General features: G+C 43.7%; 2 protein-coding genes and 1 non-coding gene across 5 annotated transcripts in view; 1 reads left to right on the plus strand and 2 right to left on the minus strand.

The window, feature by feature from the left end:
• Positions 1-4,675: 4,675 nt before the first annotated feature.
• On the plus strand, positions 4,676-8,731 carry RIOX1 (ribosomal oxygenase 1). Its single transcript, XM_037127809.2, has one exon. It carries the CDS (start codon positions 4,732-4,734, stop codon positions 6,637-6,639), a length of 1,908 nt encoding a protein of 635 aa, XP_036983704.2. The 5' UTR covers positions 4,676-4,731; the 3' UTR covers positions 6,640-8,731.
• Positions 7,813-7,947, minus strand: LOC119036606 (small nucleolar RNA SNORA21). Its single transcript, XR_005080037.1, has one exon. It is a non-coding gene; the product is annotated as a small nucleolar RNA SNORA21 (small nucleolar RNA).
• HEATR4 (HEAT repeat containing 4) overlaps positions 8,256-17,692 on the minus strand; it is a 37,042-nt gene continuing 27,605 nt past the window's right edge. Inside the window, exons 8-15 of one of the 3 annotated variants that reach the window (XM_053673240.1) lie at positions 16,854-17,014; positions 16,106-16,210; positions 12,114-12,232; positions 11,232-11,412; positions 10,615-10,684; positions 10,076-10,265; positions 9,295-9,373; positions 8,256-8,510 (exon numbers count right to left, since the gene is read on the minus strand). In XM_053673240.1, the coding sequence (XP_053529215.1) occupies positions 8,256-8,510; positions 9,295-9,373; positions 10,076-10,265; positions 10,615-10,684; positions 11,232-11,412; positions 12,114-12,232; positions 16,106-16,210; positions 16,854-17,014 (1,160 nt within the window). Of the gene's footprint in view, positions 8,511-9,294; positions 9,374-9,919; positions 10,016-10,075; positions 10,266-10,614; positions 10,685-11,231; positions 11,413-12,113; positions 12,233-16,105; positions 16,211-16,853; positions 17,015-17,692 lie in introns of all 3 variants that reach the window. The other 2 variants (XR_005079924.2, XR_008392987.1) reach the window with 2 other exon arrangements.

Below are 17,692 nucleotides of genomic sequence, written 5' to 3' on the forward strand. Positions count from 1 at the left end.
TAAAAATAAGCAAAGAAGAGGAAAATAAAAATCACCTGGAATCCCACCATCCAAAAATAGCCACTGTTAAATATTGCATTAGAAAGACTCCCCAACTTTCATGAATGGATCTATGTATGAATGGATATCTATATACATACACATCAACACACAAAATACATATTCCCCAAATGGGATCCTACTGTATTACTTATTTTGTCTGTTTTTCCCACTCATGATATATTAAGAACATAATTCTATGTCATTCAATTGAAAGTATATTTCTGAAAATGGTTATTAATAGCTGTTTTTGTAGTGAGAACTAAATAGAGCTACAGGAAAAGTGATGAAATTAAAGATAAGTAAGGCTCCAAAAGGTACCTCCCAGTCACAAGGGAAACCAGACAGCTAGCAACAATGTTCTTCGAGGAAATCACAAAATGTTGAAAAAAAGAAGGGATGAGGTCACAGGAAAGACTGGGAGGAGGAGATATTTGTCCAGGGTGTGGAAAAGGCAAATGTACAGCCTTTCTCTAGTTGAGCAGACTGTCCCTCAGCTCTGCAAGTAGACGAGAGCACATCTCATCCCCCCCCCACCCGTTCACTGCAGAATGTGTCTGTTTTATGTAGATAACCAATCTCTTTGAAAAGGCAATTAAAGCTCCTTTTGACAAACTTGACAAGCCTTCTTCTTCAGCATTTCCCCAGGGAATCTGATGTCAGGGGCTTGCCAGTATATACACAGCCTATGTGTCAATTAAGAAGAGGGCCTCCCATCCATTGTCCCTTCCTCCAGACACTGCAGCCCCAGACTTGGAGGAGAACATCAGTTGGTTTCAGCCCCTACTCTGGCTCTTGGCCAGGTAACTTTGTGTAGAGCCGTGACTCACACAATGGCCTTGTCTGATATCGTCCCCACTGACTCCACTTTCACGGGGTATATGTAAAAATAATCTCCCTACCCCGGGGTAATCCCATTCTGTTGTCCTGTCCAATTCAAGAACTTCTCTGCTTCCCCCACTCCTAGTTCCTTTAAAGTAGAACAGTGTCACCCAGTCATCACATGGGTCATACAGGGCTTTGCTCCATAATAATAAATTATTATTACCATTTTAAGTGTTTAACTTCATATCAGACCTTGTGCTAAGTGCCTTAAATGCATTTTATCCTTATAACAACCCTACACAGAAGTTCAATTTTTACTTTCATTTCATAGATGGGATTTCTGAGACCTGAGAGAGTAATCTGACTGAGCTAATGCCACATATAATGAGTGAGAGGGACTCAATCCTGTCTGGTCTGTTTCCCAATAAACATTTCCTGTGCATCTTTGGTGTGAAAAGCAGTGTGCTAAAAGCAAGAGCAAAAGATATAAGGAAATCCTTTCCTTGAAGGATTGTACAGTGTAGAAAGTTTAGGAAAAAATATAACAGATACATAATACACCAAAACAGGCCCAATGTGCTAAATTCATGCGAAAGGGTCAAAGTTCTCTTGTGATTAGAGATGGGAGAGCCTTTGGGGAGGAGAAGGAATGTGAAATGAACTTTGGTTGGGGTTTGACAACAGATAATTGGGAGACAGCATTTAGGGGAACAGTGTGGTGAAATATATGGAGAAGAACAAAGGCAAGGAACAGCAAATAGCCTAACTTATAGAAGTAATGTTTAGCGGAGTTGTGGCTGATGAGGCTGTAACACCATGTGACTTTAGTACCTAGCTGAAGGGCTTGGACTGGTCTATGGGGAACACAGGTGGGTTTTGAGTAGGGTGATGGCACCTTTGGGGCTACAACTTGAGAAAATTAATGTTGTAGCTACCTGTGTTATAAATTGGCTAGGGAGAGATTAAAATTAGTGACTAGTTGGGAGGTTACTTGTAATTGTGAATGAAAAGACGTTACATAACAAACTTGGCAAGCGAGTAGTGGGGTGGGGTGACACATGGCAGGCCTGACAAGGTCAGTGACCAAACATAACCCCACAGAATGATCTGATCACAAATTCCTAACTGGACATGTCATGTCCAGGGTCTATCTATAGCTTTCTTAGCAAAGGTCAATCCACCTTAAGTGAACTTGGTCCATTGTTCTTACGCACCCAGGATAACACACCTTTGATATGTCAGAGTAATTTTCTTTTCCTACCCTTGGAAGACACAACTGCTGATACCAGAGCAGGAGACCAAAGAACCCCTCATTGTTAACTTGTTCCCCAAATACTATCTCTATGTGTTATAAATGTCAATGATTAATTATCCTGTACCCTCTAATGTAAAAGAATTTTGTTTTTTATACATTCCTAGAGATTTCCCCAATTTGCTTTCTTCCATCTCCTTAGTTTACCACCAACAGATTTCATGTAACCTTCCTTAGGTCTCCTCCTTTGATTCTAATGTATAAAATAAGCTACAAAACTGCCATTCTCCGGAGCATTTTCTCAGTCTGTTGAGGTCTTGCTTCTAGGCATGTACTGAAAATTTGGCTCAAGTCTTTATATATAAACTTTCACATAAGAATTTTCCTTAGGTTTGACATTCTTAGATGGACATAATAAACTGGAATTTCTTAGCCTCAGCACTATGGGTATTTTGGTTCCAATAATTATCTGTTGAGGGGAGGGACTGTCCTTTGCATTGTGGCTATTTAGTAGCATCTCTGGCGTCTACCTGCTACAGCAGTGATTTTCAACCGGTGTGCTATGAGAATTTCTAAAACATGTAATATCTGATTATTTAGTCAGGGGCACTGACCTCTTTTCCCTTAGACTATCAAATTAAAAAAGGACAACAGCCAACGCAACAATAACTGTCTGGCGTGAATGAATCACAATTATACTTTTTTCATATCAGCAAAAATTATATTTTTTGGAGTACCGCAGAATTTTAGTAATTAGTTTATGTGTGCTGTGAGATGAAAACAGGTTGAAAATCGCTACACTAGATGTCATAACATCTCCCCCCTGCCCCCACCCCCCCGGCAGAGCGTGCCCTCTGGAGGCAAGATCACCCTCAGGTGAGGACTACTGTAATAAACCAGGGAGAAATGAGAAGAGTGGCCATGGTGCATGGGCAGGGATAAAACCTAAAAGATCTGGCAAGTGTTTGGCTAGGAATGTGACTGAGGAAGGGAAGGTCAAACAGAACCACAGAAAAGGTCCTGGAGGCCATGTACTCTAATCCACTCATAATTGCTTATAATATAGTAAACCTTTTTGGAGGGAGTTAGGTAAAATCTACTAATAATCACAAAAATTGCCCTTTGACTCAGCAATTCCACTCCTAGGAATTTATATTTAATGACTCAAATGATGACAAGTAATCTTTTATGTTCAAAACAACAGTAGTTACATGGGGACAGCGACTATGCTGTTCTTACAATTGCACCCTTGTGCCCACTACAGTGCCTGCTAAATGACAGAGGCACATTTAAGAGTTCGATGTAAGATTCGGAGTTGAGATTGAAGATTCTGGAGACAGAAATTGTAGGTAATGAAACAAAATTCTAGATGTGGTGAGAAGGGCAGATAACAAGAATGCAAGTGGAAAAATTGTCCTTTTTCACAGAGAAGGCAATGACTGTAAGAATTTGTAACAGAGAAAGTACAAAGAGAAGCTGGGTGGAGGAACTTACATAGGGTTTAATCAATAATTCCATCTGCACCCTGGCTGGCATAGCTCAGTGTTGAGCGCAGCCCTTTGAACCAAGGGATCTTGGTTTCATTCCTAGTCAGGGCACATGCCTGGGTTTCAGGCCAGTTCTCAGCAGGGGACGCAAGAGAGGCAACCACACATTGATAGATTGATATTTCTCTCCCTCTCTCCTTCCCTTCCCCTCTAAAGATAAATAAAATCTCAAAAAAAATAATAATGCCATCTGCAGAGTAAAGAGAACCTGGGGGACCCAAGGTTTGAACAAAATCTTGAAGTTTGCCTGAGGGACGTTCTTGAAAATAAGATTTATGCACTTCCCTGTGCAAAACTGCTGGGGAACATGCTATTCAGAAAAGAGGACGTCCTGGGACACACTGCAATAAGCAGACACTAGAAGGAATAAAGAGTTAAGTAGCCAATTTTCTTTCTCCACAAGTCCCCAGCAAGTTGATTTTTTAATTGCCCTCTGCATATGAAATTCTCGTTAAATTGGCAGATTTAACGGCTCTAATTTAGAACCTCTCCACGGCTCTAGTGTGAAAAGCCACGCATTTCAATTAAGGTACGGTTTTTCCCAAGTGAAATAAGCCAGACAGAAAGACAAGTACCACATAATTCCACTTATATGTGGACTCGAATGAACAAAATGAACTAACAAAATAGAAACAGGCTCATAGAGACCGAAAACTGCCTGACAGCTATCAGAAGGGAGTGGGGAAGGTTGAAGGGATTGTCAAGCAAAAAACCAACCACAACAAAAAACGCCAAGGACGCAGAAAACAGCAGGGTGATTACCAGAGGTAAAGGAGGGTGGGGGAACAGGGGAGGGTAAAAGGAGGATAAATGGTGACGGGAAGGAGACTTGACTTGGGGTAGCGAACACAATGTAATATACGGATGACGTTTCATGGAATTGTAAAAGAAACAAAAATTAAGGTACCGTTTGCTTGAAGGGTGAGTGGAAGGCGCAGTGCTGAGGATGGTGGGCGTGGCCAACCCGCGCGGCCGCTAGAGGCCCGCCCCCTTCCCAAAGTTCCTCGCGGCGGCTGCGGGCCTGGGACTTCCTGTCCTGCTCCGTGGGGCTCTGAGAAGAGTCCCACTATGGACGGGACCCGGGGTGGTGGGGGCTTGCTGAGGCGCGGGCGGCTGCGACGCCGGCGACAGCCACAGTCACATAGCGGGTCGGTGCTGGTCCTGCCGTTGAGGCCCAGGAAGATCCGAAGGCAGCTGAGGCGAAGTGCTGCATCCCGCGTGGCCGCGCTGAGGGCCCAGACGCTGCCAAGCGACGACTCGAGGGTGGAATCGACTGAGGACGATCCTAGGGACCCGCTGCCTGGTGGGCCGGCAACCACCCCGGATGCGGTCCGGCGAGAGCCGTACGGCCACCTCGGGCCTGCAGACCTGCTGGAGGCCTCCCCCGCGGCCCGCTCCCGGCAAACCCCGCCGGTGCGCCTGGTGCAGGCTTCGGTGCCGCCCTCACGTTTTGGGGAGGTACCCGCCACGCCGAGCAGCGTGGTGGACACGCCCGCCCTACTGTGCTCGTCCCAGCACTCGTCGGCCGCCCCACCGTCTGTGGCGCCAGCGACGCTGTCGGGGCCACAGGTGGACAGCAAGGGCGGGGAGCTAGCCTGGGACTCACCGTTAAAGCGTGTCTTGGCGGAGCTTAACCGCATCCCGAGCAGCAGGCGGCGGGCGGCGCGCCTCTTCGAGTGGCTCATTGCACCTATGCCACCCGATCATTTCTACCGGCGCTTGTGGGAGCGGGAGGCGGTGCTGGTGCGGCGGCAGGACCACGCGTACTACCAGGGTCTCTTCTCTACTGCCGACCTAGACTCCATGCTTCGCAATGAGGACGTGCAGTTCGGGCAGCACCTGGACGCCGCGCGCTACGTCAACGGGCGGCGCGAAACCTTGAATCCGCCCGGCCGCGCCCTGCCCGCCGCCGCTTGGTCCCTGTACCAGGCTGGCTGCTCCCTGCGCCTTCTTTGTCCGCAGGCTTTTTCGACCACCGTGTGGCAGTTTTTGGCTGTGCTCCAGGAGCAATTTGGAAGTATGGCTGGCTCCAACGTTTACCTCACGCCCCCCAACTCTCAGGGCTTTGCTCCCCACTACGACGACATCGAGGCTTTTGTGTTGCAGCTGGAAGGTAGGAAACTTTGGCGAGTCTACCGACCCCGGGTCCCAGCTGAGGAACTGGCCCTGACATCCAGCCCCAACTTCAGCCAGGACGACCTTGGTGAGCCAGTGCTGCAGACCGTGCTGGAACCTGGAGATTTGCTCTATTTTCCTCGGGGCTTCATTCACCAAGCCGAATGCCAGGATGGAGTGCATTCTCTGCACCTCACCTTGTCCACGTACCAGCGCAATACCTGGGGTGACTTCCTAGAGGCCGTACTGCCTCTGGCAATTCAGGCTGCAATGGAAGAAAATGTGGAGTTTCGTAGGGGGCTGCCCCGAGACTTCATGGATTACATGGGGGCCCAGCATTCGGATTCTAAGGATCCGCGAAGAACTGCTTTCATGGAGAAGGTGCGAGTCTTGGTTGCCCGCTTGGGACACTTTGCTCCTGTCGATGCGGTGGCTGACCAGCGAGCCAAAGACTTCATCCATGATTCTCTGCCTCCTGTGTTGACTGATCGGGAGAGGGCCCTAAGTGTTTATGGGCTCCCAGTTCGCTGGGAAGCTGGAGAACCTGTGAACGTGGGGGCCCAGTTGACAACAGAAACTGAAGTGCACATGCTTCAGGATGGGATAGCTCGGCTGGTGGGTGAAGGAGGCCATTTATATCTCTATTATACAGTGGAAAACTCCCGTGTTTATCATCTGGAAGAGCCCAAGTGCTTGGAGATATTCCCCCAGCAAGCCGATGCCATGGAACTCTTGCTCCGCTCCTACCCAGAGTTTGTGAGAGTAGGGGACTTGCCCTGTGACAGTGTGGAGGACCAGCTTTCTTTGGCGACTATGTTATATGATAAGGGGCTGCTGCTCACAAAGATGCCTCTTACCTGAACTAGTTTCTTGTTGATTCCTGGAAACAAGGCAGTAGTGATGATTCTCTCTTACCACCACCGCCTTTTTTGGGGGGAAAATTCATGTTCTTACCTTGATTACCATCAGTGCGTTCACACTTACCTTTATGACTGATTCAATGTCATAAAACTCAGATGGTCTCCTAGGAACCACCACCTCATCTAGGCACAAAAGTAAAGCAGAGGTTGCAGGAGGAAAAAGGGAGCTATTTCTACAGAAGTAACCCAATATCTGATTATTTTGCAGTAATCCTCATCCTCAGGCTTCAGTGTACTGTGTAGCACTTGCTGTGTCACTCTGCTTGAGACATTAGAAGATTTTATTTGGAAGCATTTGCATCCTTAATTTGAATTCTTGTTCATCGGTTTGGGGGGACGGTTGGGATTGGCGTCCTGTTTGTTATTGTGAGTTTGTGTGAATGTTAGAAAAGTTATTAAAGTGCCAAAGAATTTCCCTTTTCTAAGGCTAGATTATTATGTGACATGGTTTGAGGAGGGGAAGGAAGATAGGGAAAATTTGTAAGGGCTGAGGTGAAAGGTAACTTGGGTGGGTGGTTGTTTGAGGCCAGTTCTATAAATTTGGCAGTAATTTGTTCATTTTAATCATGCTTCTTGAACCCCAAATAACAATCCTATTAGAAAAGTTATGATATATTATGTTTTTAAGAGTATGTTATGCTTTTGCTAAGTGCTGCTTACATCAGTGGCTGGCACTGTCTCCTACTTTTGCTATCTTAGGCCTCAGTAATTCAGCTGTGTAGCAAGCTGGCCATGAGGGAAGGCTGGTGTTCAAGTTACTTTCCACTCTCATTTTTTTCTGGTAGTTGGAAGAAACTTCCCCATATCGGGCAAGCAAATATTCTCATGGTTGGTGGAAAAGAGCCTGGTGTACCAGAGAGAGCACTGGACTTGGAACCAGAAGACCTGGGTTGGGGTGGTGGCTGGCAGGCAGCTGGCTGAATGACCTGAGGCTGCTGCTACACATGGGCACACTGATTTTGTAAGTATATATTGGTACAGCTTGATGTCTGCACCTCATCATTTAGGTTGTATCTGGAACTTTTAAATTCTGTCAGCATAACTGATCGGTTCAGTTATATAAGGTTGAGAACTTGATAAAGTCTTTCTTTTTTTTTCCTTTCTTTTTCTAACCCCTTGTCACACCACTGATTGAAGCGAGACAACATGACACGCTGCCACTTCACCCAAAAGCGGTGTTTTTACTTTGCCCTTTCTTGACGGCACACTGGGTCATTAGCGAAAGGCCAACGTGTGCTTTTCAAAGGGGCTAAAGTCTTTCTTTAAAAGTTGCAAAACTATAGATGTATATAAAGTAAAAATGATAGCTCTCCCTGTAACTGCATTCTCCAGAGGTAACGGAAAAACATATTAAAGGTTAAGCATACAAGGCTTTTTTGGTGTGCCTAACAGTAGTTTTTGTTTTGTTTTATTCATTTTTTTTAACCTAACTTTCAGATCAGTTCAAATAGAGCTCCCTCATTCATTTTTTTAAAAGGAATAAAACAGGCAAATAAAGTCAGGAAAAAAATAACAGAAGGACTGAGAAGATGTCTAAGAAGGAAGGAGGTAGCTTTTTCAGGCTCTCATCCTATAGGGCTCACATCTAAGTCCCAAAACATCCAGAACCCAAGTCTTGTTAAAAGCATTGGACTCACTCCTAGAAAACCTACCATGAAAAGTTTCTTGAAGAAAAGTATGGAGTGTCAGTGGTTTTTGCCCCTCTTTGGGTTGCAAATAAATATGTTTTGCTTCCGCCTTCACTTTTTTTATGACTGTCTCAATCTTGAATATTTTCTGCGTCAGCAAGTCCTTTTGGTTTAGTGTTTGAATCTGGATCAGAACAAATGATGTTGGAAAAAAACAACCACATTAGGCTGCAAATCATCAAAACACTGATAAAGTAACTTATTGCACCATGCTTATTAGTATTAGGTGGTACATGAATGCCTGAGAGCATTGTCCTCTTGTGATATTGGTTGAACATTTTTACACCTGTTAATGAAAAGTTTACTTAAGCATTTTGGGTATGATTAAAGGAATCTGCTGAGAAATTGTGTGAAGTTGGTTTTTTGAATTATACATAAAGAAAGAATCTTACATTTTAAAAATCCCTTTTCCTCTATTCCTTCACCTCCTGTAACACCTTTGAAAATTAGAACCATTTGTTCAGCAAGAGTGTTCATTCTTTTGATGACAGAGCCCAGGTTAGGAATTAAGGAAAGTTTGGTAGGAAAAAGAAAACCTAGGAGGCCAGCTCCAGTCCCACATTCCTTCATTATGCCTGTCTGCAAAAAGGAAAGGAGAACTTTGGTTTAGGAGATGGTGCGGAGAAAATGCAAAGGGAAGGAAACTATTTTAGAAACAACAACAAACCCTGATTTTGAGGGCTACTTGAAGAACTAATGGGATTTTTTTTTCCTAATAGGATTGTATGATCCTGTCTTGCACAGATGTTTTCTGTCTTCAAATGGCATGGTGTCCTTGTCTAGGACTGTAGAAAGTATATCTGTGATTGGGAAGGGTTATACACATGCTTAGAGGGCAAAAAGGGTCTGAAACACTCTTGAAAGGCCTGCATTTTTTTCTCTTGAAAACACAGCTTGCACTTATCTACCCTGTTCTTGATCTCCTGAAGCAGTTCTCCGTTCCCCTCATTTTCTAAGTTGAGTATCTTCATTGCCTGGTGAACTTCCCTGAAAGATAAGAAGGACTTCTTAGATTGTTTCTATCTTTAAAAAAGAAAAAAAAAACAAAACCGTGAGGGTGGAAAGTACAAGACTTTGAATCAGACAAGAATCCTAAATTCCACTCCTGACTTATAAGGGTTTGCTGAGCCTTATCTGCAAATGGTACAATGCTTAGCTTATTAGGATGTTGTATAGTTTTTGAGATAATATATCTGAGGATACTAATAGGTACCATTTATTTTAACATCTAATTTATTACAGGTACTAAGCATGTCACTTTGTTAATTGTCATCACAAACCCATAAGATAGACTGTTGTCTGCATTTGATATATTTTAAAAAATGGGCTTGGAGAGTCTAAGTCACGTACTCAGGTTCACGTAGCTAGTGAGGGCCTGAGCTGGGTGGAATTCAAACACTAGACATTTTTTACCTTAAATCCTGTCATCATGGTAGGCACCTGATACATATTAGTTGAAGAAATGAATAACTTAAAACCGTTTGGGCTAGAGAATAGGTGCATGAACTACATGAGCTTGACTTTCAGTCTTACCATAGTTTTCGGTCACCCTTTTGGGTAAGTAGGTGAATGGCACAGGTGAGTCCAAGCTTTTACAGTCATTAGGCAGCCTGAACAGGCAGGGACATACTGTATTAACGAAGATGAGAGAGTTGGGGTAGTGGGAGGGACCAGAGGTTTAGTGCTTACTTCAGAACAGCATCATGGTTTTCTAGGAGCAGCACGTCTAGGAGGGTGTCCCTGACCTGGTCCCCTTGAAGTTTGAGGGCTAAGATACTACGGCAAGCTTCTAGTCGGACACCTGGTGATGATTCATAGTGCACAGCCCAGAGCAGGAGGTCTGTCAACTGGGGACTCACTTGGCCAATCTGTCCCAAAGCTGCATAGATGAAAGGGCAGCATGTTCTACTATCATTCATTTAAGACTAACCTAGCTATATATCCTAACATTCAGAAATGGTCTTACTATATAATGTGTAGGCAGCCATCTGCTATATTATTACAAACTAAGCAGTTTTTGACCATTGACCTAGACTCAGAATCCTTAACTAAAAACTACAAAACAGAAAATAATCTTTAACTTCTCAGGCAAGGAACTTCTGAGCCAGGGTGGTCATCCCCTCCCCTACACTCCACCCCCTTTCTAGAGGAATTCCAGGTATCATTTGTCCAGTACTAGCATATGGGAAGATGTTTGAGGTTGAGGAGCTGGGGCCACTCTGTCATACCTCGAATGGCAAAGGCCTTGATTTTCCAGTAAGGATCTGTCTGTATCAGATTCAGAAGGCATCTAATGACCTGGGATGGATAAAAGGCAATGTTGAGTGGAGAAGACCAGAGCAAGAATGACCAGGGGCAGGGACCTGTCTTGTCTCTAAAATGTAGTGTAACTGAAAAATGACATGTCAATTCTAGTGACAAATGAACTAGAGCCTGAAGTACTAACCTGCCACACATAATATGTTAGCCGAATTATCTCCTATCTGTAAGTTGATTTTCTCAGCTGACAGACTCATATGGTCATACAGGCCTATTTTGAAGACCTCCATCAGGTTTTTCCTTAATAATATGGGATTACAACTCCCTTCACAGGAGTTAATCCTGAAGCCCATAGCTGAGGTGAGAGTAGGATTCAGGGTGTGCTCTAGGGTGAAGTCTGGCCCGGCTGGGAGATAAATGTGGTCCTGACTGATTGATGTGGCCTATATACTCCCTCACCGTCCTGGTTCTGATCTCTCATTCTGTGTCCCCACAGAATGGTGAGTATACTGTGCACATCAAGGGAAGCTCAGGGGTAATGCCCTCTTCTGGTTGATCAGGACGGGATCATGTTTCCTTGACTCACCATTGTATTACGGATCTGCAGGGCACCTGCTGCTAAACAGGCTGCCCGCCGAACTGCCATGAAGTCGTCAGAGAAGCAGTTTAGGAAGCTTGGGAGAAGCTTGGCAGTCATGAGCTTGAGCCCACCAATCAGGGACAGGGCTTCCACACGCTCTTGGGAATTTCCTTGACACAGCTTGACTCTGTAAAGCACAGGTGCTTTTATTTTTGTCTCCTTAAAAAGGTGATGCTCCCTCCCCTACAATGCTCTCAGGATAAAATCCAACCTCTGTAGGCTCTCCATTATTCATTCCCACCCTTCCCTGTCAGTCTTATCCTCATTAGGTTAAGTTTCACTGGGTAGATACTCAACTGTCTTATTTACTTGAATCCTTATTATCTGGCATGCGCTAGGCACTAAACTATGTTCAATGACTAAAGACTAAAAAGGAACTTTCAGACATGCACCTCTTGCTTGCTACAGTTCTCTCCACTGCCTTCACATGTGCCACGTGCATTTCTGTATTTGGCTGCCAGAGCAGAATGTCTTTCCTTCTCTCTGCCTGTGTAGTCTTATCCATCCCCATGAAACTTGACCTTACTAGGCATTTGTGTATCTTGCCTGTATAATCAGAGTCTTGTCCATGCTTTTGAACTCTTAATCATTCAAAACAATGCCCAATGGCTAGTGGGAACTCAATTAATGATTCGTTCCTTGGCCACATTGTTAGTGTCTATAGGGACTGTTAACTTTTTGTTGTGTTTTTAAAAAATAATCCTGCATTGGAACTTAGTACAATGCTGAGCATGCAGAGCAGCTCCACGAAGGCTGGCTGGCTGGATCCCAGGGGCCCTGAACACTCAAGGATAGAAAAGCTGCTCTCTTCATGTTCAGTAGGTTTACCTGATTGTGTCATGCACCTCTTTCCCAAGACTCATTTGCCCCAGAGCTTTGGCAGCTGCTTGTCTTACTTCCTTATTCCAGTCATTCCACATCAGCTGGATCAACTTATGTTTTATATCCTATAAATAGGTGTAATAATTAGCTACCATTTATTAAACATCAGTTTTGTACTTGGCACTGTGCTGAGAGTTTTTACCCTTTGCTTAATCCTCTCAAGCAATCCAGTGAGGCAGATATTCCCATTTACAGATGACAAAATGCAGGCTTAGATTTACTTGCCCAAGGTTAACAGTTGAGCAGTGGAGCCAAGACTCAGACCCAGCTCTGTTTTCCAGTCTCATGATGTAACCTGTACTTGAGACTTATGATTTGAATGTGACACTTTAATAGGATGACCAATTCATCCCAGTTTACCTGATACTTTCCTAGCTTAAGTACTAAAACTCATGTCTTGGACAAACCAGGACAGTTGGCCACCTATATATTGATAACTTCTCTAAGAGAGGAAGGGGCAAAGGGGCAATTATTACAGTTACAGTTGATGATTGTGTGAATGTGTCAAAGCTGTTCTTCCTGTCAGAAACATTCCTTTCACTTCTACCTGGTTCCTGATGTTTTCCTACTATGATTTTTACAATTTACCTCAAAAAGAAGCTCCTCAGTCAACTCTCCTTTGTCCCTTACAAGCATAGGAAAACCCCATAATACCTTAAAATTGCTTCTGCTGTAGTTCTATATAACCAAGTAAAGACATTATCTTTGCATCCCCAATGATAGCATGGTGCCTAGCATGTAGGACATAGTCAGAAACTGCTTGCTTACTGATGTGGTAAACTGATGGACATAATGCCTTTCTTAATTCCAGCAGTCTTGTGTAAAATTCTCATCTTTTACCCCATCCCCTGCTTGCTCTGCATGTCATTTTACTTTTAATTGGCAATCCTGAGTGACAGCTGCTAAGGGGATGAATGTACAAATGAATCAGATGTTAAAATGATATTGTTAAGATGCAGATTCTGAAGACTTCTGGTCAAGATGCAGGTGTAGGTAGATATGCTTTGCCTCCTCATGCAACCACAGAGAGAATTACAACTATATCTCAAAACAAATAACACCCAGAACTGTCAGAAAATTAAGCTGTATGGAAGTCTGACAGCCAAGGATTTAAAGAAGCCACATTTGTCCAGATGGGAAGGAGGGGCAGAGTTGCACTATGGTGTGGAGGGGCTGCAGTGGTGGTGGAATGGTGGTTCCATACTCACATATGGTGGATTAAAATTGGGAGGGATACCTTGGGAGCCAGCAATCCCAGTCCCAGTCTGCACAGCCCAAGGTTCCAGCACCAGGAAGATAAGTCCCCATAACTTTTCTCTATAAAAACTAGTTGGGGTTAAGGCAGCAGAAGAAACTGCCAGATTTTCAGGAGACTCGGCTTAAAGGGCCCACCTGGACTTAGAACATATGCAAACCCACCCACTCTGGGATTCATCACCAGGGCTACAGCTGGAAGAGTGCCAGTGGCATCCACAAAGTGGGTGAAGTGACTAGAAACAAGGAGAGTGCTGGGCAAGCCTCCAGAAGCCAGGCAGCAGCATTGTCCCCTTTCGGAGCCACTCTCCACCAACAGAGCTACGAAGTGGTGAGGTGGGTTGCCCTGCTCTGGCGATTACCTAAGGCTCTGCCCCCACACAATTTACAGGTGACTTTTCTAAGAGAGTCAAAGCAGCTCTACCTCTAACACAAAAAACAAACACAGGGAGGCCGTAGAATTGAGGAGACAAAGAAATATGGCCCAAATGAAAGAACAGAACAAAACCCAGGGGGAAAAATACCACTAAATGAAACAGATAACCAACCTATCAGATGCAGAGTTCAAAACATTGGTGATCAGGATGCTCAAAGAACTCATTGAGTATAGCAAAAACATAAGGGAAGAAATGAAAGTTACACTAAGTGAAATAAAGAAAAATCTACAGGGAACCAACAGTGGAGAGGATGAAGCCAAGAAGAAAACATGTTTAATCAGAACAGCAGGAATAAAAAAAGAATCGAAAAAAATGAGGATAAACTTAGGAACCTCTGGGACAATTTTCCAGATGTACCAACATCTGAATCATAGGGGTGCCAGAAGAATAGGAAGAGCAAAAAATTGAAAACTTATTTGAAAAAATAATGAAAGAAAACTTCCCTAATTTGCTGAAGGAAATAGGCACACAAGTTCAGGAAGCACAGACAGTCCCAACAGGTTGGACCAAAAGAGAACCACACCAAGACACATCATAATTAAAATGCCAAAGGTTAAAGATAAAGAGAGAATCTTAAAGGAAGAGAAAAGTAGAGAGTTACCTACAAAGGAGTTTCCATAGGACTGTCAGCTGATTTCTCAAAAGAAACTTTGTAGATAAGAAGGAAATGGCAAGACATATTCAAAGTGATGAAAAACAAGGACCTAAAACCTAGATTACTCTATCCAGCAAAGCTATCATTTTGAATGGAAGGGCAAATAAAGTGCTTCCCAGACAAGGTAAAGCTGAAGGAATACACCATCAACAAGCTATTATTACATGAAATGTTAAAAGGACATATTTAAGAAAAAGATCAAAACTATGAACATTAAAAGGGCAACAAACTTATAACTATCAACAACTGAATCTAAAAAAGTGCAAACTAAGCAAACAACCAGAACAGGAACAGGATCAGATATGATTTGGCAGGTACAAAATAGACAGGGGGATGTCAAGAATAGTATAGGAAATGGAGAAGCTAAAGAACTTATACACATGACCCATGGGCATGAACTAAGTTGGGGGGCGGAATGCTGGAGAGAAGTGGGTACTGGGTGGAGGAGGGCAAAGGGGGAAAATGGGATACTGTAATAGCATAATCAATAAAATATATTTAAAAAATAATTTTAAAAAAAGATGCAGATTCTGACTGAGTTGACCTGAGGTGAGATTTTCACTTCCAATGAGCTCCTGGGTGATACCTGGTGATGTTCCCAGTGCAGGACTTTAGCAGCAGGGTACTACAGCAGCTGAGGCAGAATGAAGTCAGACTAAAATGTCTTCAGGTAATTATACTGAATGGCCAGATTTCTTGCTTTCCACATCAAAGTGCAAAAATCAAAGACTAGAAGGTGTTCACTTCTCAAGGGAATGGGAATGTTCTGGGCCATTTTGTTAGAAGGAAAAGATATAGGGACACATAGAAAGAAGGAAAAATTCCCATTTGAATAGCTGAAGATGATTAAAAAGTAATGGCAAGAAGGAGATCAGGTGGAAGCCTAAATGATGGTCAGGGTTTTTCACACTGAAAGTCCCTCTTCAGTTCTATCCACATCTTGCTCAGCTGTGTCTCACACTCCTTCACATAACTTTAACTGATAATGTCAGCCCATACTAATCTCTCTTAAAAGTTCTAAAGCACCTTACACTTATTGCTTGTTCTTGCATCATTGTTCTAAGATCAATAACATTAGTCTCATTATTCCAAATCTAATGTCAGTTTTTGAAGGGGCTGTGTTTATGCCTTCTTTATACGTGTGCTAGACACTTGGGGAAAGACAGCATTGACACCAGTGTAGTTGGGTTATTGGGTGGTTTAAGTCAGTGCTTCTTAAACTATCTGACCAAGGACCAATATTTGAATGGGAAAATATCATGGACTGATACTTACATAGTACATTGACACTGAGGTAATGTCAAATCACTATAAAAGTTTTTCAACTATTTTTTGTTTTTGTTTTTTTTTTGCTTATTTCATTGTAGGTGGGTAATAAACAGTTTGTGGACTGCCACCAAGCTGAGAAGCAGTGGCTTAAGTCACAGAAAGCCATGTTGACACCTGAAGGTAATTCTGGGTTAGGACTAAGAGGTAGCAATGGGAGGACAGAGGTCTGTTTGGTAAGAATGGGGTACCAGATAGCAGCAATAGGTGGAAGGGCTCGCTAGCCTAGACTGTCTGTCCTGGGAGCACGAAAAGAGAAGGCTTACCAAACAGACAGTTCCACTGATCCGCGAGAGAGCCCGGCAGGCCACAATCCGGTCCTTCCACTGACGGCTATTCAGCTCCACAGCAAGTATGGTGTGTATCAGGGTCTGAGGAAATGGAAGACTTGTATGCATATTCATGGTCATCTTTATAGATGCTAGAACCTCAAAGAACTTCCATCCTAACATGGCATCCAGCATAATTAATGTCACAAGTACATGAGATGCCCAGCAAAGGGTGGGCTTATAAAATTTGGAGCACTCATCCATCTAAGCCAGCTGACTTCTGGGATCATGAATCAGGGAACAAAATACAGATTTTGTAATCTGAACAGAAAACTCCTGGGGCCTTCTCCTTTTTACTTTAACTATCTTTACCCCTAAAATGATTTCGATATGCCTAAGTTTTTGTGTTTCACATTTCGGCTGAAAGTAAACAAAATTGTAGGTCTGCATGGTTATCAAGGGTAAACTTGCAGCAGAAGTAAATTCTCCATGTCACAGTTCTTACTGCATACTCAGAAACCATCTGCAGCCTACTTTTCTCACCTTTCTCTAAGCTAGCTATTGTCACTTTTCCCTGTATACACTTCTACACCTCAGTTCCATCGCACTGAGTCTAGTTTTACCTGTGCCTGAGATCATCCTATCCAAACCATCTGCATTTTGGATTCTTACATGCACTTATCTCAAAGGCCCAACTGTTCCCCTGAACATGGTTCCTGTTTCTGACCCTTTAATGGACACATACCGACTTCCCACTGAGATGGCTCAGGAGCATGTATGCCTGGTGCTCAGTGTCCTCATTCTTCTTGTTAAACAGCTGATGGAGGATCCTCTTGATCACGGGGTAAGTGGCAGCACCCTCCAGAGCCAAGCACTGAGCTGCAGCCCAGCTGTCCACGCTATTGCCTGCCACAGTGGGGTGAAAAAGGAGTCCCGATAGCTGACCTCTTTTCCCCACAGAGAGAACAGCCTTTGGGTGCCTGCTATCTCACGTCCCTGTGCCCCTTTCAGTCCAGAAATCCAGTCCCATATTTAAGCCATATTTCAATGATCATATCAAGGTTTTAAACGTAGACGGAAAATCTTAACCTGAAAAGTTAAGTCCTAAAAGGCTCATGTTAGGTAACAGCAGTAAGGCCCTGCTGGCTTGGCTGAGAGACACAGTTGTTCCTCCCCTTAGAGACTGGACAGTCTGAAGCGGAGGCTTTCTTACGCAAGATGAATCAACTCATTGAGTCTCTATGTGCAGAAGGCCAAACCAGTCAGCCATTTGTCCTTGTCTGGGAGTTGGTGACAGACAAGGACCAGACACCTCTGAGCAGTCAGGCACCTTGGACATATCATTGACCTTTTTGCTTGCATTATTCAACAGTGCATGTGGACAGTGCCTGAAAGTTAATGCAGAGAATGGAAGCATGGTGCAACTTTTAACTTTTCATATCATATTTTCAATTATATTTCAATTAAAGGAAAATTCAGTTGTGTGAAAGAAAGGTCATGGTTGCTAGTTAAATATATCTATGAAACCCTTAGTCAAGGTACCACTAGGTGGCAGTGTGCCTATTTTGTAACACTACCTAAGAA

The sequence above is a fragment of the Artibeus jamaicensis genome, unplaced genomic scaffold (assembly GCF_021234435.1).
Source record: "Artibeus jamaicensis isolate MK-2021 breed Jamaican fruit bat unplaced genomic scaffold, CSHL_Jam_final contig_851, whole genome shotgun sequence".
NCBI lineage: Eukaryota > Metazoa > Chordata > Mammalia > Chiroptera > Phyllostomidae > Artibeus > Artibeus jamaicensis.